Source organism: Nycticebus coucang, chromosome 16 (assembly GCF_027406575.1).
Source record: "Nycticebus coucang isolate mNycCou1 chromosome 16, mNycCou1.pri, whole genome shotgun sequence".
Lineage (NCBI taxonomy): Eukaryota > Metazoa > Chordata > Mammalia > Primates > Lorisidae > Nycticebus > Nycticebus coucang.
Window position 1 is genome coordinate 12,110,687 of NC_069795.1, and position 23,656 is coordinate 12,134,342.

Consider the following 23,656-nt stretch of genomic DNA (forward strand, 5'->3'; position numbering starts at 1 on the left):
TAATTTTGCTCTGAACAGATTCTCAGTGAGATGCAACTAGAGCGTTTTCAGGAACAAAAATTAGGCCTAAGACAAACCCCTCCACGTAAAACATACGGAGATACCATCTCACGGTTTGTTGAGAAGAAATTTAGAAGAGAATTTTAGAGTCTACCTAACAAACTAATCTGCCTACCCTTTGGGGGAAAGTTATATTTGTTCTCTTCCATGTTCTAAAAGGGGTTAATCATTATTTTATATGGTCCCTGAGTTAATTAATTGAGTGAAGACGAAAGCATTCCAGCCCAGTCCTCGCAAAACCTTCCCTCATGAGTGAATTGAACTAAACACTTTACACAGTGCTCTGTGGAAGGGGAATGGAACAGTGGATAAAGAAGGAAGCAGTGATACCCAACCCTGTCCCTTCACTCCTCCCTAGCCATCACCTCCAGGTGACACCACCTGGTCTGGCCTCTGCCTGGGGGTGGATAGGGCAGGAGCTGCTGAAGTATTAGTCATCTGTTTTGGACCTCAGCTCAGACTGTTTTGTATCTTGCCTTTGGTTGCTTGTTCAGCAGGTGAGATTAAGGGAGTGAGTCAGCGCTTAACAAGTCATCTCAGCCGGCAGTGTGCAGTGCAGTTGTTATACCAGACGGGAGGGCTACTTCTGCCCACCCTCTCCAAAGCTATTACTAAAAATGTGGCGCTTCCTTCTCAACAACTCACTTACTATAAAGTCTTGTTCATTAAAAGATGCAGGTAGTCATGGCTAAGTATTTGCTCAACTGCTTTATCTTTTTTTTGATACAGAGTCTCACTATGTCACCCTCAGTAGAGCATCGTGGTATCACAGCTCACAGCAACCTCCAGCTCTTGGGCTTAAGTGATTCTCTTGCTTCAGCCTCCCAAGTAGCTGGGACTACAGGCACCTGCCACAACGCCTGGCTTTTTTTTTTTTTTGCAGTTGTCATTGTTGTTGAGCTGGCCAGGGTCGGCTCAAAACTGCCAGCCTGGGTGCATGTGGCTTGTGCTGTAACCACTGTGCTATGGATGCTGCTTTATCTTGCTTAGTGAAATCAACCACCAGACCATTTCTGGGGCAGTTCATGATGACCAGTTCAAGATTCTTACTTTTATTTTCCTTTCCTCGTTGCACAAGATGAGATAATCACAAAGAAACTCCCTGCATAACATACTTCGAGTAAACATCTTCTGAGGATGAACGATACCTGGGGATCCACAGAGGGCCCCTTGGAAAGGACTGAGGCACACGGTTAAAGCCCTATGCCAGTGTTTTTCATCCCGCAGACTTACTACTGCAGATGCACGAACAGTGTCTCTGCACTTTCCGTCTGCCTCATCACGGCAGCCGAGACGGAGTCGAGGAATTCAGAGAAAGACAAGCAAAACAAGGAGAATTTTCACAGCCCAGAAATAACCTTGTAAATAGTAAAATACCTGTTTTATTCCAAAGAACCTAAAATTTGAGTTTACATTGGAAGTGTAGGGAATAATCCCTGACCACTCTTACGAGGTTGCTTACACTCGTAAAAGCTTAAAAGTTAAAACTAATCAAGAGCCCAAACAACAGCAACAGCAACAAAAAACAATGTGCGGTCCTTCCAGAAATGTAAAACTTCGCTTTCACTTTGATGACAACCTTAAAAAATTAATATATGTATATTCTGGAACCGTCAGAATGAACCTACTGTGTGTTTGTTTAGGATTTTCTTGAGGCACATTAGTGCTATTTTGACCATTTCCTGGTATTGGGACATAAACAGAAACCACCTTAATATGATCTGTTCCAGCCAAATGTGGCCAAGTGGTGTTAACTGTGTGCTGTACAATAAGGGATTCATTATGGTGTGACGAAAAAAGTAACAGCTGACTTGGTTCATTTCAGGGCTGTGATAGGCAAGCCCTGCTGAATTCAAAAGAACCTTCAACCTGATCAGGTTCACTATGTCAGGGGCCATTCGATTTCAACAATATAACATTATTCTAAACATTGGATCAACTTTTTTTGCCTTAATTTTGTTTTGCAGTTTGATTATCATTAATTCATAAATTAGATTTAGTTTCATGGTTATATCAGAGCTGCACACTGAAAGTTGTATGTATTTAGTTTTTAATTCACATATTTAAGTAATATTATAATGAAAATAATTTGTCAATACTAGGAGGTACCAAAGAAAAAATTTCTTTTTTCCTTTAAAGGCAACTAAACAGGGGCGGCACCTGTGGCTCAAAGTGGTAGGGCGCTGATCCCATATGCTGGAGGTGGTGGGTTCAAACCCAGCCCTGGCCAACCAAACCTGCCCCCCCATCCCCACACTAAATAAATAAATAAGTATCGACTATATATATTTAAAAAAATAAATAAATAAAGGCAACTAAACATTTCTCAAGTTTGAAAAACACTCTGCTAAATAAACACGTCTGATGGTAGAGGACTGTTCTTTTTTTTTTTTTTTTGTAGAGACAGAGTCTCACTTTATGGCCCTCAGTAGAGTGCCGTGGCCTCGCACAGCTCACAGCAACCTCCAGCTCCTGGGCTTAAGTGATTCTCTTGCCTCAGCCTCCCGAGCAGCTGGGACTACAGGCGCCCGCCACAACGCCCGGCTATTTTTTTGTTGCAGTTCGGCCGGGGCCGGGTTTGAACCTGCCGCCCTCGGCATATGGGGCCGGCACCTTACCGACTGAGCTACAGGCGCCGCCCCTAGAGGACTGTTCTTGCTCACCTAGCTTAAGGGGCTTGTTCTGGTGGTTGTTGGACCTAATTGTACCTCGGAATCAATTGATAAGCTTTAAAAAAAAATACCCACCTTAAGAGGATGGGAAAGGATATAGCATGCAAATAACCACCAAAGGAGAGGTGCAGGAGCTTTACTAATGTCAGGTAAAATATACCTTTAAGACAAACATTTTTACTGGAGACAGAGAATGATGTTTTGTAATAATGAAAGGGACAAGTGATCAAGAGAAATTAAAAATTATAAACACACATGCTTCTAGAGCCCCCCAATACAGGAATGTCCTGGGATCACTATAGTGACCAAGACTGTCACTATAGTGATAGTGGCAAGGACTATTCCCAGTCCTCGCCTTCCTAGAGCTGACAGTCTGGGAGGGCCAAGGTCACCAAACATTTCCGGGGTGTCATGGAGGCAGGAGGTGCTGCAGGAGCTGGGTGGAGGACTTGGCCCAGTCACAGGAGGATGGCTGACCCAAGGGCCAGTGAAGACATCGCTGAAGAACAGATACTGAGGTTGAGAACTTGGTGAGGAGAAAGGAAGGGGGAGGCTTCCCGGCCGGAAGAATGTGCCACGAATCCAAGGTGGGCTGGAGCCTGAAACACTCCCAGAATGGAGCAGGACAGATGGTCGGGCTGGGGGTGGTGAAACTCAGGAAAAGGACAAGAGAGGAGGCCAGTATGTGGCTGCCCGGGTGAGGAAAGATGGAGGCTTGGGCAAAGTGGGGCCGTGGGGTGGAACTGGGAGGCTCCAAGATGCTGGGGGTGGGGGGACCTAAAGTAGCCACACATGAACCCTTCTTCCTCTTCCTCCTCTGCTCCTCCTAAGACAAAGACACAAAAGACCTAGTAAGCCCCCCAAAAAGTTCACGCCAAAGGGCCCTAACTTTCCAGGCAAGCTGTGAAACTTGCCCACCCTCCAGACCCCCTATAAAAGGGGTGTCTAACTTTCCCCAGGCACAGAGGCCACCTTTGCATTACCTGGCGGGTCACTCTCCTCTGTCAATAAACTTGGCCTGAACATCTCTGGTCTCCTCTCTGGGTGCCACTGCTTGCACCTTTCACAAGAACTTTCTGGAAGTAGGAATGGACAGGACCTGAAGGACTGGATCAGGAGTGAGGAAGAAACAGCCAAGGATACCGCAGAGATTTCTGGTTTGGGCAAAAGGATGCATTTACTTGGCAGGAGGGGAGTTGGGAGTTCCATTTACTCATCTAAATGTATTGATTTCTTAGTAGATCAGGAACTGTACTGCTGAGGATGGTAGAGGGCACAGTCTCGAGTAGGCAAAATAGAAATAACAAATAAATGCAACACAGTAGAATCAGATGTCAAAAAACTATTACTGCTTTTTGGCCAAGTAATCCTACCCCTGGTGAGTTATCTGAAGGATACCTGAAAAAGGAATCCATTTCAGTTCAACAGACCGCTGTTGAGCAACCACTCCTGTATACCAGGCACCACCTGGCTTAAGGAATCAAACTGAATGCAATTCCTCTTAAGGAGTTCAGATAAGCTCAGAAGTAGCTGACATGTGAACCCCCACGTGATCACAGTCAGACTCCTCAGAAAAGCCTGCACACCACAGAAGGATGTGTTTCTCTGTACTCATTGTCCTTAGGACAGAACTATAGTGGAACATATTTATTTTTCTGACTATATGATGTCTGCAATATTAACTTTCTTAACCATTTAAAAATTGTAAATTCAACCTATTATGCATAATGTAGCTAATATAAATTTCTGTATATGTGGGAGGTAGACAGGTTGAATTCCTCATGGACCTTCCAACTCAGGGTAAAGTGCTCGGGTGGGGGAATGTCTACCTGACTATCCCTGCATGGGGAGATCAGCCGTGCAGGCAGCTGAGACCACTTGGTAGACAGCTGAGATGTCTGTGGAGATAAGAAGCTCTAACCATTCTCTCTTCTGGTTACACCGTTATCTGGCCACTTCAGATGTTCCATTACCCTATGTCCTTGTTTACCCTTTACTCAACCTTCCTGGGGGCTGTAATTTCCCCTCTCTCATTCTTGAGTGCTGACTACTGACTGCTGTTATGTTCTTGCACGTAGATGCTGTTATGTACCAAATAAAGATTCTGGGAAACGGGACAGGGGCTGCATTATTCTCATGCTGCCACCAGGCACATGAAACAGTGTATACCCTTACAGGCTAACATTTGGTGTAAGTGTCTCTTTCTTTCCTCAGGGCCGTCTCCCTTGCTGACCACTATCCCAGGTTGGGGTCCACTAGATGCCCAACATGCATAAAGCATTATTTATACTGGTTTGGGGGGCTTTGTGGGCCCAGTAGTACTTTTGAGGGTTAACGTTAGTAGGGTTGCCAGATAGAATATGACACCCAATTAAATGTGAATTTCAGATAAACGAGTGAATATTATTTTAGTGTAAGCATGTCCCAAATAATTGTTCTTTATCTGAAATTACAGATGCAGCACAAAGGTGACTTCTATGTCTATGTGGTAGAAGTAATTTTAAAGATTTCAAAGAGGGAATGATACCTTTTTATACTAAAAAATTAATGAACATGTCTTTCTGTAAATAAAATGCCAGCACATTCAAAGCATCATATAATGCCAAAAAAAGTTTTAATGTTATATCCCATGCAATATTAGGGACATGCTAAAAAGAAATATTTACTTGATATTCAAACGTGAGTCAAATTTAATTGAGTATTCTGAATTTTTATTTGCTACATCTAGCAACCTCCAATGATATGCATATTCTTCAACTAAACCTGCCTTATTCGTGTTTCCTTATGACAGCTGGGTAAGAATACATTTCTTTTTTATTTCAGAATATTATTGGGGATATGAAAGTTTTGGTTACATGGATTGCTTTTATACAGTTTGAATTAAAATTACAAGTGTGCCCCTCACCCGGATTGTGTGCATTGTACCTGTTAGGGACACAGCAGGCAGTCCTGAGCCCAACCAAGGTGGCTTGTTGCCCCCTAGTGGTGAATCCAGTCAATGTCCGTCCCTTCAATGCCCCTACTAAATCACTATTGAAGACTTAATTTCCAAGTGTCAGCTGCAAAAGTTACAAAAAAAGTTCAAGCTTTCATGGAGTTTGCCATGCAACAGAAGGCAGACGTAGCCAAATGATACGAAATCTCTTACAGCGAGCATGCTAGACACAACAGGCAAACTTTTGTGAATGATGTACCTTTACAGTATAAAACTCCAGTAACTTCTTTCCATAAGTAAAATTCCAGAGTATTAATTTGGGAATAGATAGTAAAGTAAACAAAAGGCATTAAGCTATTACATATTTAAGGACTAGTTTTGGAAAAATGGACTTTTTACTGGAAACATAGGAAAACAGAGATTAAAAAAATTCTTCCTCTATGACGGATCTAGAGAATTCTGGGGGAAGAGGGAGGGGGTGGTGAGTCATCGTGAGAAGGAATGTTCAATGTAATCAAGCTGTTGACTAGTTTAATTTTTCAATTTCCTCCCTTTCCTCAAGACTTTTTTCTTTCTAAGCCAGAATATCTACTCTGTCACTTTTTCTTTCTTCACCCTCATCATTAATTATTTCTTCATTCACAAAATACCTCCTGCTAGAGCTTGAGTTGCAAGTGAGATTAATCGCAGAAACAACGGGGAGCCTGTATACACTTCTCCACATGGAAGACGCTATCCAGTTCTCCCCTCAGAGGAAGATGCTGCTATTTTCCATCAATACAGATATTATTCCACAAACGTCCAAGACCTGCCCTCAAGACTTATAGTTCTGTCATCAGCCTAAACCCAAGAAAAAAAAAAGTAAAAAAAAAAAAAACGAAGTTACTGCTAAGTAACAGAGCATTTCTTGGGTATCCGAGATAATTTATTTATTAATAATTTATTTCCCTGTCTGCTATGAAAAAGAACTCCAGGAAGCTTAGAAACACAAACACAGAAGAGTTTCCAGCATGAATACAGATTGTGTCTAACTTCTGAGTCCAAAGTGTCTCGATGGCAGGAGAGGGATGTTTCCCTGTGAGACTGAGGAGCCTCCTTGGAAAGAGTCATCCTGAGAGAAGTGTTTGTAAAGGAAAGACAGTTTAATTTGAGAGAGCAAGGCTATGCGATACTGCGGCAAATTTGCACTTAAAAGCCATGGTCAGTCCAGTCTTGAGAGCATGAAAAAAAAGCATGCTCTGCCTTCACAGGCTCTGTGGGACAGTGACGTGCAGCGTCAGGGTGCTCAGCACGGAGCCCTAGAACATCTGACACAGGACACAGTCCCCTCTGTTACGAATACCCTTTAAAGGTATTGGCTTTAGTGCCTTTGCTGTATAAAAGTTTATTAAGTTTGGCTGGACATGGTGGCTCCCACCTGTAATCCCAGCACTCTGGGAAGCTGAATGGGAGGATCACTTGCGCTTAGGAATTTGAGACCAGCCTGGGCAAGAGCCAAACACCCCTAAACATAGAAATATTGGCCAGGCGTTGTGGTGGGCACCTGCAGTCCCAGCTAGTTGGGAGGCTGAGGCAGGAGGATTACTTGAACCCAGGAGTGTGAGGTTGCTGTGAGCTGTCATGATGCCACAGCACTCTAGCCTGAGCAACAACAGAGTGAGACTATCTCTAACTTAAAATAAAATAAAATAAAATAATTATTAAGTTCAAGTTCTAAAAAATGCCAAAAATCAAAGACTTTCAGACCCACTGTTTTATTATAAAATTGTGTAATAGCAGGAAGGTTCAAAATAAAAATACAAATGAAATAAAACATATAAGTCTATTGCACAGGAACAGTGAAAACATGGTTACATCCCTCTACAACCCAATAAAACACTGTCAGCAACACTCCCTGATTCACAGTTCAGATCTCATTCATTCAAGAATTATTTCCGGGCGGCCCCTGTGGCTCAAGGAGTAGGGCACCGGTCCCATATGCCGGAGGTGGCCGGTTCAAACCCAGCCCCGGCCAAAAACCACAAAAAAAAAAAAGAATTATTTCCCAGGTGCCTTCTCTGTGTGCAACCCTGCACTGTCACAGGTGCTGGGGATACAATAATGAATAAAATTAAGTCTCTGCTCTCGTGGAGCTTCCAATTCTATTGTGGGTGGAAGACATACATCAAATACAAATAAATATATAACATGTCACTCTCAAGGTTACGGGAGAGGGAGTGGGGAGGTGGAAAGCTTCTGACTCCTTAAGAGCAATTTGAGGCTGCTTTAAATGTCAGTCTCTTTTGGGGTGCGAAAGATTCAAACTCTAAACTATATATATGTATATATATTTTCAGACAGCATCTCACTCTGTCACCCTGGGTAGTGTCGTGGCATCACAGCTCACAGCAACCTCAAACAGCTCCGATGCACAAGGTCGGTGCCCTAACCACTGAGCTATGGGCACCAAGCCTCAAACTCTATACTTTTATTTTTGCAGTTTTTGGCTGGGGCTGGGTTTGAATCTGCCAACTCCGGTATATGGGGCCGGCGCTCTATTCCTTTGAGCTAGAGGTGCCGCCCAAAATTATATTTTTAAAGCTAACTCTTTAGAGATTCCAAATTTCTGGACAGATTCTTAAAGTCCATACTTCTGAGCAGCATTTCTAATATGGTTATTATAATTATGGCCATACTAACAGAATAAGGTCCACATCGTGTGTGTGTGTAAGACTCACATGCAGGCATATGTTATTATAACCTGTATGTGCTTATAGGCCCATGTCACTAGTTACATATACATGTATGTTAACGCATACTTAGTAATGTTTCTATGTATTATATATTAATGTCACATTATTTATGGCTCTAATGATATAAGTCTTTCACATACCATCTTTAGATTATATCTAGTCTTTCTAAGAACTACGAAAATTATAATTTTGAGGCAGTTTATTATTGCCCCTAAGTGCATGGTATTTCTTTTTTTTTTTTTTTTGTAGAGACAGAGTCTCACTTTATGGCCCTCGGTAGAGTGCCGTGGCCTCACACAGCTCACAGCAACCTCCAACTCCTGGGCTTAAGGCGATTCCTCTTGCCTCAGCCTCCCGAGTAGCTGGGACTACAGGCGCCCACCACAACGCCCGGCTATTTTTTGGTTGCAGTTTGGCCAGGGCCAGGTTTGAACCAGCCACCCTCGGTATATGGGGCCAGCGCCTTACCGACTGAGCCATAGGCGCCGCCCGTGCATGGTATTTCTAAGTAAACTATTGTTCAGGAAAAAAAAAAACAACTTATCTCATGACTAAGCACATCTGATTAAGCAAAATGTAGAACAATGAAGGAAGAGATGGAGCTGCCTTTTCATGTCTAGATGACAAGGCAAAAATAAAGTCTTCTTGTTTTTTGCTGTTGCTGCTAAGCAGGTGCTTGTTTGGTGAAAACCACAGATGGTCTCAGAACTTCACGACAGGTGTTCGTGCATCTTAGGGCCCCGACAACTTCACCGGTGTCTGTCAATGTCAATGCTGGTGTTGTCCTTTCTCTGAGAGAGAAAGGTGCTTCAGGATGTCCACGCTGATGCACCTTTTAACACTGGCCTGGAAGTGCTGCAAATACCTCTGGTAAAAATTCTTATTTTTTTCACCAAAGTCCTTGCTTCTTTCCTACTGAAATATTCTGCTTCTGTCTCTCACTGGCATTTTCTGGTCCCAAGATTTCTTGCATACACTGTGACTAACCTGTAACCTGGGAGTAATACTCTCAGATCTTAAAACAGTGACTTCTCTAGTTAGCCATTTTCTATGACTTTAGTAATTGCAAATTCTAATCAGAAGCTATTGTTCTAGTAAGTTATGAATCAGTAAGTGTTAATGCTTAGTAAAAGATTACCTGGTTTTCATCCCAGACCATGTAAAGGACAAGTAACTATGGTGTAGAAGCCAGTGGTTTAGGGGTAAATGGGAAGAATTCCCTGAACATTTTTAAGGATCATGTTTCTGGCTGTTTTCTTGGGTAAGCTACTCCAGAAAACCAAAGGATCACGGTGTCAAGACTGGCCTAAATAAATTTCCAAAGGGCTTCCATCAGTATTAAAAGAAAAGATGAGATTTCTAAATATCTTCTGAGAAAGCAGCACGGTAATACTGGGAATGAAGACAAACAGCTGACGCCCGCCGCAGTCTGTAGCCTCTGTGAGGGGGACTGACAGGAACACGAAAACCGTCATGAGCTACAGCTAGCACCATGGGGCTGAGCTTTCAGGAGAGAGACGGGGAGGCCATCTTCTTGTTTGACTTATCTCATCAAAGACAAGTCCAATGACAGGTCTTTCAAGATTCTACACATGGAAAAGAATGTTGGGTACTTCTCTCCCAACACCTGTAATTTCATTTTTAAATAGGTAAGTGCTTGCCTGTGTTGTTAGGACCTATGATACGAAGATGACTTTTCTTCCCCAACAAGCAAATTTCCTCTTCACAGTTACTGAGGGAAACAAGGAGCTCGGGTTCCCAGTGTAACTCCCGTGAAATGACCTCATACCTTATGGAGTTCACTTCGGGTCATACCGTTTCCTGGTCTAGATGATCTTCACTTAGTTTACTTCCACTGTTTTCATCTTCATTAGAATAGTTTCCTGAATCTTGACTAGATTGGGAACTATATGCTTTGTAATCACCATCAATTTGATCAGTTTCTTCTACCGTAATAACTGTGTTTTCATTTTTAATTATAAAACATTTTTCAGTTTGTTCCTCACAAGTCGAAAGCAGAAGATTCTCTAGTGGCCGTTCACAGAAATACTAATTTAAAAAAGGAAAAGAAAGGAAATAGGTTATTTAAAATAATAAACACAGCTATGATTTAACAATAAAAAAAAATAATAAAAACTTTTTTCTAATTATAATAACTTTTGTTTCTAAATTCATTCTTTAGAAATGCATGCATGTCAAGGTCAGTGAGCAACACACCAACTGCACGGCACAGTTTATAATAAAATTGTCATTAATGAGGTCACTTGCATCTGAACACCGTATCTGGTGAGTATATGGAGAAGCCCTAAGAAGGTGCACTGTGCTCTCAGGAGCAGGGTGGAACAGCACGGGGGAGGACAGCAGGGGGAGGGCGCCAGGGGGAGGGCACCAGGGATTATGAAAATTTTATTTAAAATGATAACACATTTTACATTTAATCCACAGATATCCAGGAGACGCACAAGTGAGAAATCCATTTTTTCAAGTTTAATAATAAAAATTAGTTATTATAACTGGCTAGTTTTAAGTCTATATTTTAAACAACAGCCAGGAATGTTAAGAGTATAGAGGAATGTTAAAAAACTCAGACGTCTAAGAGTAAAATAGTTAATACACACTGAGTACGTTTAGAGTGCGAAAACTTATGGTTTATCTCCTTTGTTCTGCACAACTCCATGGGGTGACATTATTATTATTTTAATTCCTCCTAAGATTTCCACATCCTTGTGGGGTAGTATTAGTGGCTATATTTTATAGTTAGTCTAGGGGTAGGAACTCAGCTACCCTTAGGTGATTTGCTCGAGTTCACTGTCCCTCAAGGGAATCAGAAACTCACCTGGGTGAGCAATGTGTGTCTCTCCCCGGGCAGAGTCTATGCTTTGGCCTTGGGTATTTAGTGCTTGTGTTAAACAGGCTAACTTCACAGGAGCACCAAACAAAAACTGTGAGGTGTCATTAAATTAAAAAACCTTCATGTTATTACTGATTTCATCCTAAGAATATTCTTCCTACGTGGACAGAATATTTCAGACTTTTGGATACAGATGCTCCATGACTTACAATGGTGCCATGTCCCAGTGAATCCATAGTTGAGTTGAAGATACTATAAGCTGAAAATACGTTTAATACTCTTATAAGTCCATCATAAAGTTGAAAAATTACAGTCAAACCACTGTAAGTTGGGGACAGTACTGTGAAGCATCATAAAGACTTTAAATTGTAAAACAAATGCCACAGTCTGTAAGTTGCTAGAAAAATACGAGATTAAGGACAAGCCTTACCATCCCAAGCTATGTTATATTAAATGACCATTTCTAAAGTTAAATTACCAAAAATTAGAAGAATATACCCAAATCAGTCTGTATTTTTTTCTGGATATTAAGAAAACGTAAACATTCTTTTGAAATCAAACAGTTCCTGTTTATTTCCTAGATGTTGACAAAGAAAAGTGACGTACCTTATCTATGGTGGAGGAAGGTTTAACTGATGGGAAGAACACATAACTGATGCCTTTCAGGAGGACTTTCCCAATGTACATAACAGCCGGGAGAGCAAATAACGCAATGCAAATGCCAGCTATCAGCCAGCTCTTGGAAGTATTTCCTTAAAGTACATAAATGATGTTTAGCATTAATATATGATTTGACACTCAAATGTCTTAATAGTGCTGACAGCTTCTGTGTGAAAGACTAGCAAAAAGGATATAAAATCTATTACATAATACCCTTAAAAATACTTCTGGTAGGCTGGGCGTGGTGGCTCACGCCTGTAGTCCCAGCACTGTGGGAGGCTGAGGCAGGTGGATTGTCTGAGCTCAGAGGTTCAAGACCAGTATGAGCAGCAGTGAGCCAGAGTAAGACCCCGTCTCTACCAACAACATCAAAAACAGCCAGCACCGCAGGAGAAAGAAGAAAATCAACAAAAAAGGAGTACTTCAAACAAAGAAGAATGAACAAGCACACTGAAATTAAAAACAAACAAACAATAAATACTTCTGGTAGCACTGAATCTGAAACAACTGTAGGCAATGACGTTTACATTAAAGATGGGCCCGGGAACTGAGATAAGAGGTTCGTAGGGAAAAGTACGACATTGACATACAGACCCAGACATCCCAGTGAGCTTCAGCACTTCTAAAACTAGTAAAATTTAGAAAATATTCTGTGACCAAGCCAACACAGAAACAGTAGAACACTAGAAATTGTAAGATATAAAGTAAAACTAGATCATTCCCACACTAAAAAAAAAAATTCACAGTTGAACGAAGTGATTTCCACATGATAATTAAATTAAGAATTACATAAAAATAGAAATGAATAGTCCTATTAAGTATCAAGGAGCAATACATTAAGGAAATGATATGGATACGAATTAAATATAAAGCATTCAAAAAACACTGAATTAAGCATGAAAACTATTTTCTAAAACCAAGAGACTTATCTTTAAGGTCTACATTTGGTTCACATACCGTATTTCACCATGTATAATGCACTCCTGTTTGTAATGCACACCCATATTTTTGGCCCAAACTTTCAGGAAAGCAAAAACTTCCATTTTAATTCAAAATTTTATTTGTTTATATTTAGGTTATTTGTTTTTTGGATTATAATGGAATTGAAGCATTTATTTTTTAACATAATGGTACACAGAATTTTATGGAACAATTACAAAACACAAGAACTGATACAAGGTACAAGTTTTTATGCACCAGTAACAAATTTACAAAATTTGTACATCATAGAAGGTCAAGAGCGTTCCACACTGCCAATGTCAGAAGTACTGTCGTCTTCATTTTCTACATTACCAGCGTCTTCTGAAGGGTATTACTTTGCATACAGATATCGTTATTGCTTTCTAGAGTTGTACTTTTAACACATAAGCATAAATAAAAGAATTAAAAATATTTATATAGGTAACAGAATTAGTAGTACACATATATAATTTACACCCTTATTTTTCCCTCAAAATTTGGGCAAAAAGTGTACATTATACGCGGCAAAACAGGGTAGCTCATTAAGAAAATATCTATCTTTTACAGTAAGAGAAAATATCTTAGAATTTTCAGTGTCTAGAATTGAATTATTTTTATTAAGTCTAGTCACATTTAAAAAAGACGTAAAAGATTCTGACCTGGTTTTGTTTTCTCGCACACAACATCACTAAAAATACTGCTTTCCTTTTGTTTTTTATCCACAAGGTGTGCTCTGGCTTTGAGACAATATGTAGTCAGCGGTTGCAAGTCAGGAATAGTAAAATCACTTTTGTCCTCTAGAATGTTTCTCTATAAAAATAATAATATTATTGATAAAATCTAGTCATCTCATGAAATCAGACAGTGAACACTTATTTTCTCAATTATTTTACGTTCAATCGAAGATCTGCCTCTTCCAAACATTTAGTTAGTGTATTTAAGAAATATAAACTCAGGCCAGGCATGGTGGCTCACCCTCTAATCCTAGCACTCTGGGAGGCCAAAGTGAGTGGATTGCCTGAGCGCATGCTCACAGGTTCAAGACCAGCCTGAACCAGAGCAAGACCTCGTCTCTAAAAATAGCCGGGCCTTGTGGCGGGCGCCTGTAGACCCAGCTACTTGGGAGGCTGAGGCAAGAGAATCACGTAAACCTAAGAGTCTGAGTTTGCTGTGAGCTATGAGGCCACAGCACTCTACTGAGGGTGACAAAGTGAGACTCTGTCTCAAAAAGAAAAAAAAAAAAAAAGAAATATAAATTCATTTTAGACAACCCATTGTAATCAAATCAGAAAGTTAAAGATGCTGCTATCCAAAAAGCATTATTTCTTTTTTTCCCTAGTCTCACTTTGTTGCCCTCTGTAGATGCCACGATGTCACAGCTCACAGGAACCTCAAACTTGTCGGCTTCAAGCGATCCTCTTACCTCAGCCTCTCAAGCAGCTGTGATGCAGGCACCCACCACAAGCCTGGCTAGTTTTAGACAGGGGTCTCGCTCTTGCTCAGGCCAGTCTTGAACTCCTGAGCTAAGGCAATCCACCTGCTTTGGCCTCTCAGAGTACTAGGATTACAGGCGTGACATGATACATTTCTAAGGTAACTCTAAGTACTGCTGGTTTGGTTTAATTGTCATTATATCACCTCTGACTAGTGAAAAAATGGTTAAGAGGTTTTAGGGTAGAAGTGCTTGGATTAAGAGTTATCACAGCTGCGTGGCCTCACATAATATGCAAGTTACTTAACTTCTCAGCACCTTGTTCCTGATCTGTAAACTGCAAACACTGTGACCCCCATACGTTATTAGTCAGCTGTTACGCTTATTACCTTTGCCAGTGGCTTTTGAATTTTAGCGTTTAGGGCATCATTTCTCAACCCTTCTTCCATTACTACTCCCCTAAAAAGACTTTTTAGATGGATTTTTTTTTTTTAAATCCCTCCCCTACCATGGAATTAAATACTTTGTTGGGCAATGTTAAGTTTTGGAGGCATACTTTTCTCCTGGAAGGCCACAAACCACTGTAATATCTCAGATACCTAACCATTGTAATATCTAAGATACTTTTGCTTCACAAGAATGCATTTTTGTTCCCTTGGAAGTGCCAGTATGGGACATCTGACATCATCTGGAGACATTTTGTGTTGTCACCACTGGAGGGAATGCTACAGGGTAGAGGCCAGAGATACAGTTAAGCATCCTGCAAAGCACAGGACAGCCCCCACCACAAAGAATTACTCAGCCCAAATGTCAACAGTATTGAGAAGCCCTGCTTTAGATGAGTAACAGGCAATCATGTTAAAAATGCAAATTTCTGAGCCTGTGGCTCAGTGGGTAGGGTGCTGGCCCCATATACCGAGGGTGGTGGGTTCAAACCCAGCCCCAGCCAAACTGCAACAAAAAAAATAGCCGGGCATTGTGGCGGGCACCTGTAGTCCCAGCTACTTGGGAGGCTGAGGTAAGAGAATCGCCTAAGCCCAAGGAGTTGGAGGTTGCTGTGAGCTGTGATGACACGGCACTCTCCCAAGAGCAATAAACTGAGACTCTATGTCTCTAAAAAAAAAAAGAAAGAAAAAAAAAAAAGCAAATTTCTTGGGTCTACCCATGGAGAGTCTTGTTCATTAGCAATGGCCTCAGGAATATTCCATTTCTATCATCTCCATCTCTATTTCACTTCATTTCCTGATCATACCATCTGGCAGGCTTCCATTTTATTCCATTTCATTCTACTTCCAGATAATATCAGCTGGCAGGTTTCCATTTCATTCTATTTCTAGATAATAGAATCTGGTAGGTTTCCATTTCATTCCATTTGATGCTGTTAAATTCTCCCTTCTTGCCTTTGCTCCCCACAAGGGAAGGAAAAGATATTGCTATTTTCCATCAATACAGATATCATACCACAAACAACCAAGACTTGACCTCAAGACTTATAATTCTGTCATCAGCCTAACCCCAAGAAAAAAAGTAATGAGAAAAAACTGAAAATTACTGTTAATTGGTCACTGCTAAGATGGCATTTCTTGGGCCCTGTTATGGAATGAAATGGAGATGATGAAGACAGAAATGGAGATGATGGAGATGATGGAATATTCCTGAGCCTAGGGCTACTGAACCAGACTTTCTGGGGGGTAGACATCAGAAATTTGCATTTTTAACATGATTGCCAGTTACTCATCTAAAGCAGGGCTTCTCAACACTGTTGAAATGTGGGCTGTTCAATTCATAATTGCCAAGTCATGGAAAAAACCCAAGTGCCCATCAATCCATGAATGGATTAATAAATTGTGGTACATGTACACCATGGAATATTATGCAGCCTTAAAGAAAGAGGGAGACTTTACCTCTGTCATGTTTACATGGATGGAGCTGGAACATATTCTTCTTAGTAAAGTATCTCAAGAATGGAAGAAAAAGTATCCAATGTACTCAGCCCTACTATGAAACTGATTTATGGCTTTCATATGAAAGCTATAACCCAGTTATAACCTAAGAATAGGGGGAAGGGAGAGAGGGAGGGGAGGGAGGAGGGAGGATGGACGGAGGGAGGGTGATTGGTGGGATTACACCTACGGTGCATCTTACAAGGGTACATGTGAAACTTAGTAAATGTAGAATGTAAATGTCTTAACACAATAACTAAGAAAATGCCAGGAAGGCTATGTTAACCAGTGTGATGAAAATGTGTCAAATGGTCTATAAAACCAGTGTATGATGCCCCATGATCGCATTAATGTACACAGCTATGATTTAATAATAAAATAAAAATTTAAAAAAATTTAAAAATTTAAAAAAAGAAAGAAATCTGGGCTGTTGACGTTTCTGACAGAGTCTCACACTGTTGCCCAGGCTAGTGTTCCATGGCATCGGCTTAGCTCACGGCAACCTCAAACTCCTGGGTTCAAGCCATCCTCCTGCCTCAGACTTCTAAGTAGCTGGGCCAACAGGTTCCCACAGTGATATGTAATATTTTTATTTTCAGTAGAGACAGGGTCTCACTTTTGCTCAGGCTGGTCTTGAACTCTTGAACTCATAGGATCCTCCTGCCTTGGCCTCCCAGAGTGCTAGGATTAGAGTTACGAGCCACTGCACCAGGCTGAGAATCTGTATTTTAAAAGCCAACTGGGGCCCACATGCAGGTTATCCATAACTACAATGCAAAACAAACAGGGAAAAACAGCAAAAAAATGCTAACACCATTCATATTGTAAATATCCAAGTTAATCACACAGTCTTAACATTTAAAAACTTTCCCAGAATTTTAAATTTAAGCTTTTTTTACTCAAATCATAGTTATAACTCTAAGTCACAAAAATATACTACATAGTCTTTTTACCTCAGCATGTGAAGTGTTTTTCCAAAGAATAATTTCATAGCTTAGTGGGAGATGCTGGCTCATGGGCTTGTTTTCAGATTCTTCTGGAGCACCTATGTAGATGTGCAGCGAATCACTAGTGGATTTCACGTTGATGACTGGAGGATGTATGATAGCTAAGAAAATGTGTCAAGACATAACATTCAATTAGAAAAAACAATGTGAAGAACTTGCACTGAACTGGACAATTACAATCTCAAGTAAAAACTATTGCCTTACGTATTCGTTCAGGGTTAAATTTTGTCTCTTCAGACCAAAAGGATGTGCTATTTCCATCAGATGCTTGTACACGGAGATAGTAATTTCCTCTTGGGAAAAGATTTGGAGGAAAGACACAGTGGGTAGTTTTGAGGTTTTCACAGTCAGTTATTTGTTTCCATTTATATGAATGACTCTCAGGATTCCTTTTGGAAAAGGCACTTTTAAGACAAAACACATTTTTAAAATCCATTAATTTTAATGAATTCATTCACTAAATATTTATTAAGTATTTACAACATGCCAGACACTCTTGTTTGGGGTGAGGTTACCAAAATAAACAGCGCCTGCTCTCAGGAAACTCTCAGTACAGGGAAAGATAAGCAGCTAAACAAAAGTAAACCAAAGAGTGCTCCAGACTGTGACAAAGCCATGGGATGCGAGCAGTGGCTCTGATCCGTGTGCAAAAGCAAACTGGTAAATTTTAAAGAACATTGCAAGCTGGTTTTGAGACAGGGTCTCAATCTGTCTCTAGAGTGCAGCAGTATCATCACAGCTTACTGAAACCTGCAACTCCTGGGCTCAAGCAATCCTTCTGCCTCAGCCTCCCAAGTAGCTGAGACTGCAGGTGCTCGCCTGGCTAATTTTTCTATTTTTTTGTGCAGACATGGTCTTGCTCTTGGCTCAGGATGGTCTCGAACTCCTGGCCTCAAGCAATCCTCCTGCCTCAGCTTACCAAAGTGCTAAGACTACAGGCATGAGCCACGGTACCTGGCTGGTTTTTATTTTATTATTTTATATTGTTTATTTACTTATTTTTTTAAGACATAGCCTGTGGCATCATAGCTCACAGCAGCCTCAAACTCTTGGGCTCACGCGATCCTCTTGCTTCAGCCTCTCAAGTAACTGGCACTACACGAGCTTACCGTGTTGCCCAGCTAGTTTTTCTATTTTTAGTAGAGATGGGGGTCTCACTCTTGCTCAGGCTGGTCTGGAATTCCTGAGCTCAAGCCATCTGCCTGCCTTGGCCTCCCAGAGTGATAGGGTTACAGGTGTAAGCCACCACACCAGGCTGCAAGTTGTTTTTAAAATAAGGCCATAAATTAAATATTAAATTATAAAAAGTTTCAAGAAAAAACTATATTAAAGACAAAGTTATAAATAATCAAAACCTAATTTTGTCTATCTTACTATATTATATTATCCATGTCTGTTGCAGCTACATGGTGGACGTACTATATAACGGTGTAACCTCTGTGTGTCTTCCCAACTCCATGTTCAGGATGTCATGCTGGTAGCTTGAAAGTAACTATGGTAGAAATATTTATATCACAAAAACCAGCGAACACTACAAACGGGACTTTTGCTTTCTGGAAAGGCAGTTGCTACCCAGGCCCCGGCACACCAGTTGATTCTAAACAAAGCACGTGCACCCAAAACTACAGAGTTTAGTAACTTGCCAGAAACCAAAAGCTAACAGTGTCTCATTCAGCTGGGAACTACAAGAGGCTCCTTGTCTTTAGTGTCTCCTTAGTCTACGGCCCCACATACAAGGTTACCACCTACATCTTCCTCCAATACAGACCTCAGGTTACCTATCTCCAACACAAAATTCCCTAGAGTACCTCAATGGAACAGCCCAAGGCTGAACCTAATCTTGCCCCACAGTACTCATTCAACTTTCTCTCATTGCTCCCTCATGCCCAAAGGTTTTGCTAATCCAAAAGGACATTCTCTTCACTGGGGTTGCCAAAATTTGAAGATGTCCTCCAAGATCCTCTGCCCCTGAGCATAGGCAGGACTTATAAATATAGTGGACACCTCTCCTTTCATGACCAGGTTACACCGCATGGCAGAGGAGAAGGGATTTTTGCAGATATAACTAAGGCCCTAAATCAATCGATTCTGAGTTAATCAAATTAGATTCTATCCTGGGTGGGCCTGACCTAATCAGATGAGCCCCTTTAAAGAGGGTGTATAGGCCAGACTGTCTCTCTTGATGGCCTCCAAGAAGCAGGCCACCAGGAGCTCTGCAGTCATGGGAAGGCCCACAGAGGTTAAGTGATCAGTTCAATGTCATCCAGGTAGTTACCATCAGAGCTGAGGCTACAGGTAAATGTCCCAGTTTTCCAGTATGCCACACCTACCTTTCAGTCAGTCGCTGTGTGCAAAGGGCTGCAGGTGGCTGAAGTAGAGTGAAAGGAAGCATAACCACAACGAACGAGGCAAAAGGGAATTTATGGAATAGAACTTACTGGAGCCACTGAACTCGAAAGGTCACGTTTGCAAATGCATGATCCCATTTAAGAACATATCTCTGGTTTTTAACACTGACATCTAAATTTTCTGGTCGAAGCAGTTTATTTTCAACTGGAAGCCAAAGAACACATAAAAAACATACATTGTTACTTCAAGTAAGATAAGGTATGTCAATAATTCTTTCTTTCTTTTTTTTTTAGAGACAGTGTCTCACTTTGTCGCCTCAGTAGAGTGCCGTGGCGTCACAGCTCACAGCAACCTCCAGCTCTTGGGCTTAGGCGATTCCCTTGCCTCAGCCTCTCGAGTAGCTGGGACTACAGGTGCCCACCACAACGCCCGGCTATTTTTTTGTTGCAGTTTGGCCAGGGCCGGGTTTGAACCCGCCACCCTTGGTATATGGGGCCGGCACCCTACTCACTGAGCCAGGTGCTGCCCAGGTCAAGAATTCTTAACAGCATGGGCAAGGAGATACATTTTATCACTATAAGGTAAGAGTTACATAAGTTACAGTACATATTGATATGGTATATAGTTACAGTATATACTGATATATATTGGATGAATATATAACAGTATATATAACTTATTTAACTCTTACCTTATAATGATAAAATACTCTAATACAATGTAAATGTATTTAAAAATATTCATGACATCTGCACATACTGGTACAGAATGATATTCTCAATATATTGGTTTAAATAAGCAAGATGCAAAATACCTTGAGCAGGATCTTATTTTTTCATTTAAAAACAAAAATAGGCCAGGTGGGGTGGCTCACACCTGCAATCCCAGCACGTTGGGAGGCCGAGGCCGGTGCCTGAGCTCACAAGTTCAAGACCAGACTGAGCCACAGTGAGACCTCATGTCTAAAAATAGCCAGGCATTGTGGTGGGCACCTGTAGTCCCAACTACTTGGGAGGCTGAGGCAAGAGGATCACTTGAGCCCAAAGGTTGAGGTGGCTGGAAGCAATGATGCCAGAGCACTCTACTAAGGGCAACAAAATGAAACTCTGTCTCAACCCCTCCTCCGCCCCCCAAAACAAAACAAACAAAAAAACCCCTGAAGGTCTGTGTATATACTTTTATAAGCCCTGAAAAAGTATGAAAGGGTGTTCACAAACTGCTAAGCAATGCTTATCTCTGGTCAACAGAATTTGGACTACTGGGATAGAAGGACTTTAAACACTTTTATTTGATATTAAAAATATAGTACATTAAGTTTATAGTTAAAATAATAACCAAAGCCCAGTTTCTACCCTTCCCCTTAATTACTGGCAAGATGTCACTAACTAAATATATCAGGAGGCTTTTGTATTTTAATATTTCATTCACAAAGGCATACTTTTTGAAAGATTGACCAATCTATTAGCAACAACTCCCCCCTTTTTCCTCCTTGTAGAACTCAAGTCTAGCTACTTCCCCTTTTTTGTGCATTCTGAACAAATAAAACAGTTTTTGTCATTATACAGTAGTTGGACTTTTAAGTAGAATTTTCATTAATATTTATTGGAGAAAAAAAATCCCAAATAACTTTTGTTTTGCTTTATGTAAATGCTGTCATCCTGCTCCTGTTTTTTTTTTTTTTTTTGAGACAGAGTCTCAAGCTGTTGCCCTGGGTAGAGTGCTGTGGCATCACAGCTCACAGCAATCTCCAGTTTTTGGGGTTAAGTGATTCTCTTGCCTCAGCCTCCCAAGTAGTTGGGACTACAGGTGCCCGCCACAGCGGCCGGCTATTTTTTTTTTTTTTTGGTTGGAGTTGTTATTGTTGGTTAGCAGGCCCGGGCTGGGTTTGAACCCACCACCCTAGGTGTAGGTGGCTGGCACCCTTGCCCTCTGCAAGTACATGTATTTGTTTTAATATCTACTAAACCACCATATAAATGTCAGCACTATGGGAATACTGTCAACATTAATATATTGCCAATCTGCGTATATAGTTATTAAATCTAAAGCAAAACAGCTTTACCTGTGGTATTTATACAATACACTGGACTGTACACCCCAACTTTCCGTGGCGCAAGTATTTTTGCCTTAACTTTTAAACAATAAGTAGTCTCTGGTGAGAGTTTATAAATTTTATCTCTGGGATAAACAGTTTCAGTCCTTTCCTGTAATGAAAAAAATAAAAGCCAGTTCTTTAAACTTTAGGATTAATTCATCTCATTTTCCTCTTACATCAAAGATAAAAATAGTGCTTACCTCTACACTTGAATTGTTCCAGATAACTAAGCTATATAGAAAGCTTGAACTCTCCAAAGCCCACATGATACTATCTTTTGTTCCAGGAGAAGAGAGGTTTACTATTATTGCTTTATCTTCAGCTTCTAAACGTACTCCAGGAGGACCAATTTGAACTGTAATAAGAAAAACAATTACTATGTAACTTTATTAACACAAAGCAAACATTCACTCAACAGACAGTTCTGAGCAACTACGAGCTTGTCACTCTGGGAATCAAGAATGAAAAGCCATGGGTTACCAGTGGACTGAGGACAGAATGAGGAGAGGTTCAATGACAGCCCTGTGGCACTGTGACACTGAAAAGTCTGGCAGATGAGGGGGAGAAATTGGCATTGGAGTAGGAAGGAGGAGAACCAGGAAAGAGCACTGCACTGGAGATTCAGTAAAGGGAATGATGCCAAACCCACACTACAGAGCTGATGGGGACTGGGACTTCGCTTGGCATGGAGAAGGCTTCTGGTGACCTTGGGAAGAGTGGTTTTACTTCAGTGACGAGGAACAACGTTGGAATGGAGAGGGTTAAAGAGGGAATGGGAAAAAAAGAAGTACAGAGAAAGTACTCATAATTCTGTTTTGAGTTTTGGTAAAGGGCAGTAGTTCTCAAACTTTTTGGTGTTAGGATCCCTTTATATTCTTAAAGACATGGTTGAGACTCCCAGAGAGCTTTTGTTTATAGAAGTTATATCTTTTGATATTTAGCATATTAAATTATAATATTTATTTATATATTTAAATATTTATTAAAACCAATAAAAATTTTAAAAATTTGACATATTTTAATCAATCCATTAATGATATTGTTTCAAAATATGGAAACAGCCTAAAAGCCTCCCAACCCAGGAATAGATTAACAAGCTGTGGTACGTGTATGCCATGGAATACTATTCAGCCATTAAAAAGATGGAGACTTTACAGAATTTGTATTAACCTGAATGGAAGTGGAACACATTATTCTCAGTAAAGCATCACAAGAATGGAGAAGCATGAATCCCATGTATTCAACCTTGATTTGACGACAATTAATGACACGGTGGGGGGTGGGGAAAGGGGAGAGAAGAGAGAGAGGGAAGGAGGGAGGGGGTGAGGTCTCAGGGTGTGTCACATCTTGTACCCTCCATGAATCCCTAACAATAAAGTTTTCAGAAAAAAAAAATGATAAACGCATTACATGATAACATGAATTTGTTTTAAGAAATATATTTTCCCTAGCACTCTGGGAAGCCGAGGAGGGTGGACTGCCTGACCTCACAGGTTCGAGATCAGCTTGAGCCAGAGCGAGACCCTGTCTCTAAAAAAATAGCTGGGCCTTGTGGCGGGTGCCTGTAGTCCCAGCTACTTGGGAGGCTGAGGCAAGAGAATCACTTGAGCCCTAGAGTTAGAGGTTGCTGTGAGCTGTGACACCACAGCACTTTACTAAGGGTGACAAAGTGAGACTCTGTCTCAAAAAAAAAAAAAAAAATTTCCAAACAACAAAAATCTTAGAAGAATGGTGCTATTTTAAATTTTTTAAAAATCTCTCTAATGAGGTGGCGCCTGTGGCTCAAAGGAGTAGGGCGCCGGCCCCATATACCGGAGGTGGTGGGTTTAAACCCAGCCCCGGCCAAAAACTGCAAAAAATCTCTCCAATGAATAAATTAAGAAAGAAGACAGATGGCTCTCATATCTACTTCTGGTTTAAATCAGGCACCACATCACCACATTATACATCAAACAGTTTC

General features: G+C 40.9%; 1 protein-coding gene across 3 annotated transcripts in view; it reads right to left on the reverse strand.

Annotated features, from left to right (window-relative positions):
• IFNAR1 (interferon alpha and beta receptor subunit 1) overlaps window positions 1-23,656 on the reverse strand; it is a 148,385-nt gene that overhangs the window by 107,109 nt on the left and 17,620 nt on the right. For 2 of the 3 annotated variants that reach the window (XR_008374879.1, XR_008374878.1), the window contains exons 4-11: window positions 21,897-22,051; window positions 21,664-21,805; window positions 19,691-19,805; window positions 17,457-17,656; window positions 17,199-17,353; window positions 13,530-13,680; window positions 11,857-12,002; window positions 8,868-10,448 (exon numbers count right to left, since the gene is read on the reverse strand). Coding sequence is in view for 1 of the 3 variants with exons in the window: in XM_053564567.1 (XP_053420542.1) it covers window positions 10,209-10,448; window positions 11,857-12,002; window positions 13,530-13,680; window positions 17,199-17,353; window positions 17,457-17,656; window positions 19,691-19,805; window positions 21,664-21,805; window positions 21,897-22,051 (1,304 nt within the window). In the remaining 2 variants the exon portion in view is untranslated. Of the gene's footprint in view, window positions 1-8,616; window positions 10,449-11,856; window positions 12,003-13,529; window positions 13,681-17,198; window positions 17,354-17,456; window positions 17,657-19,690; window positions 19,806-21,663; window positions 21,806-21,896; window positions 22,052-23,656 lie in introns of those variants that run through there. The other variant, XM_053564567.1, reaches the window with a different exon arrangement.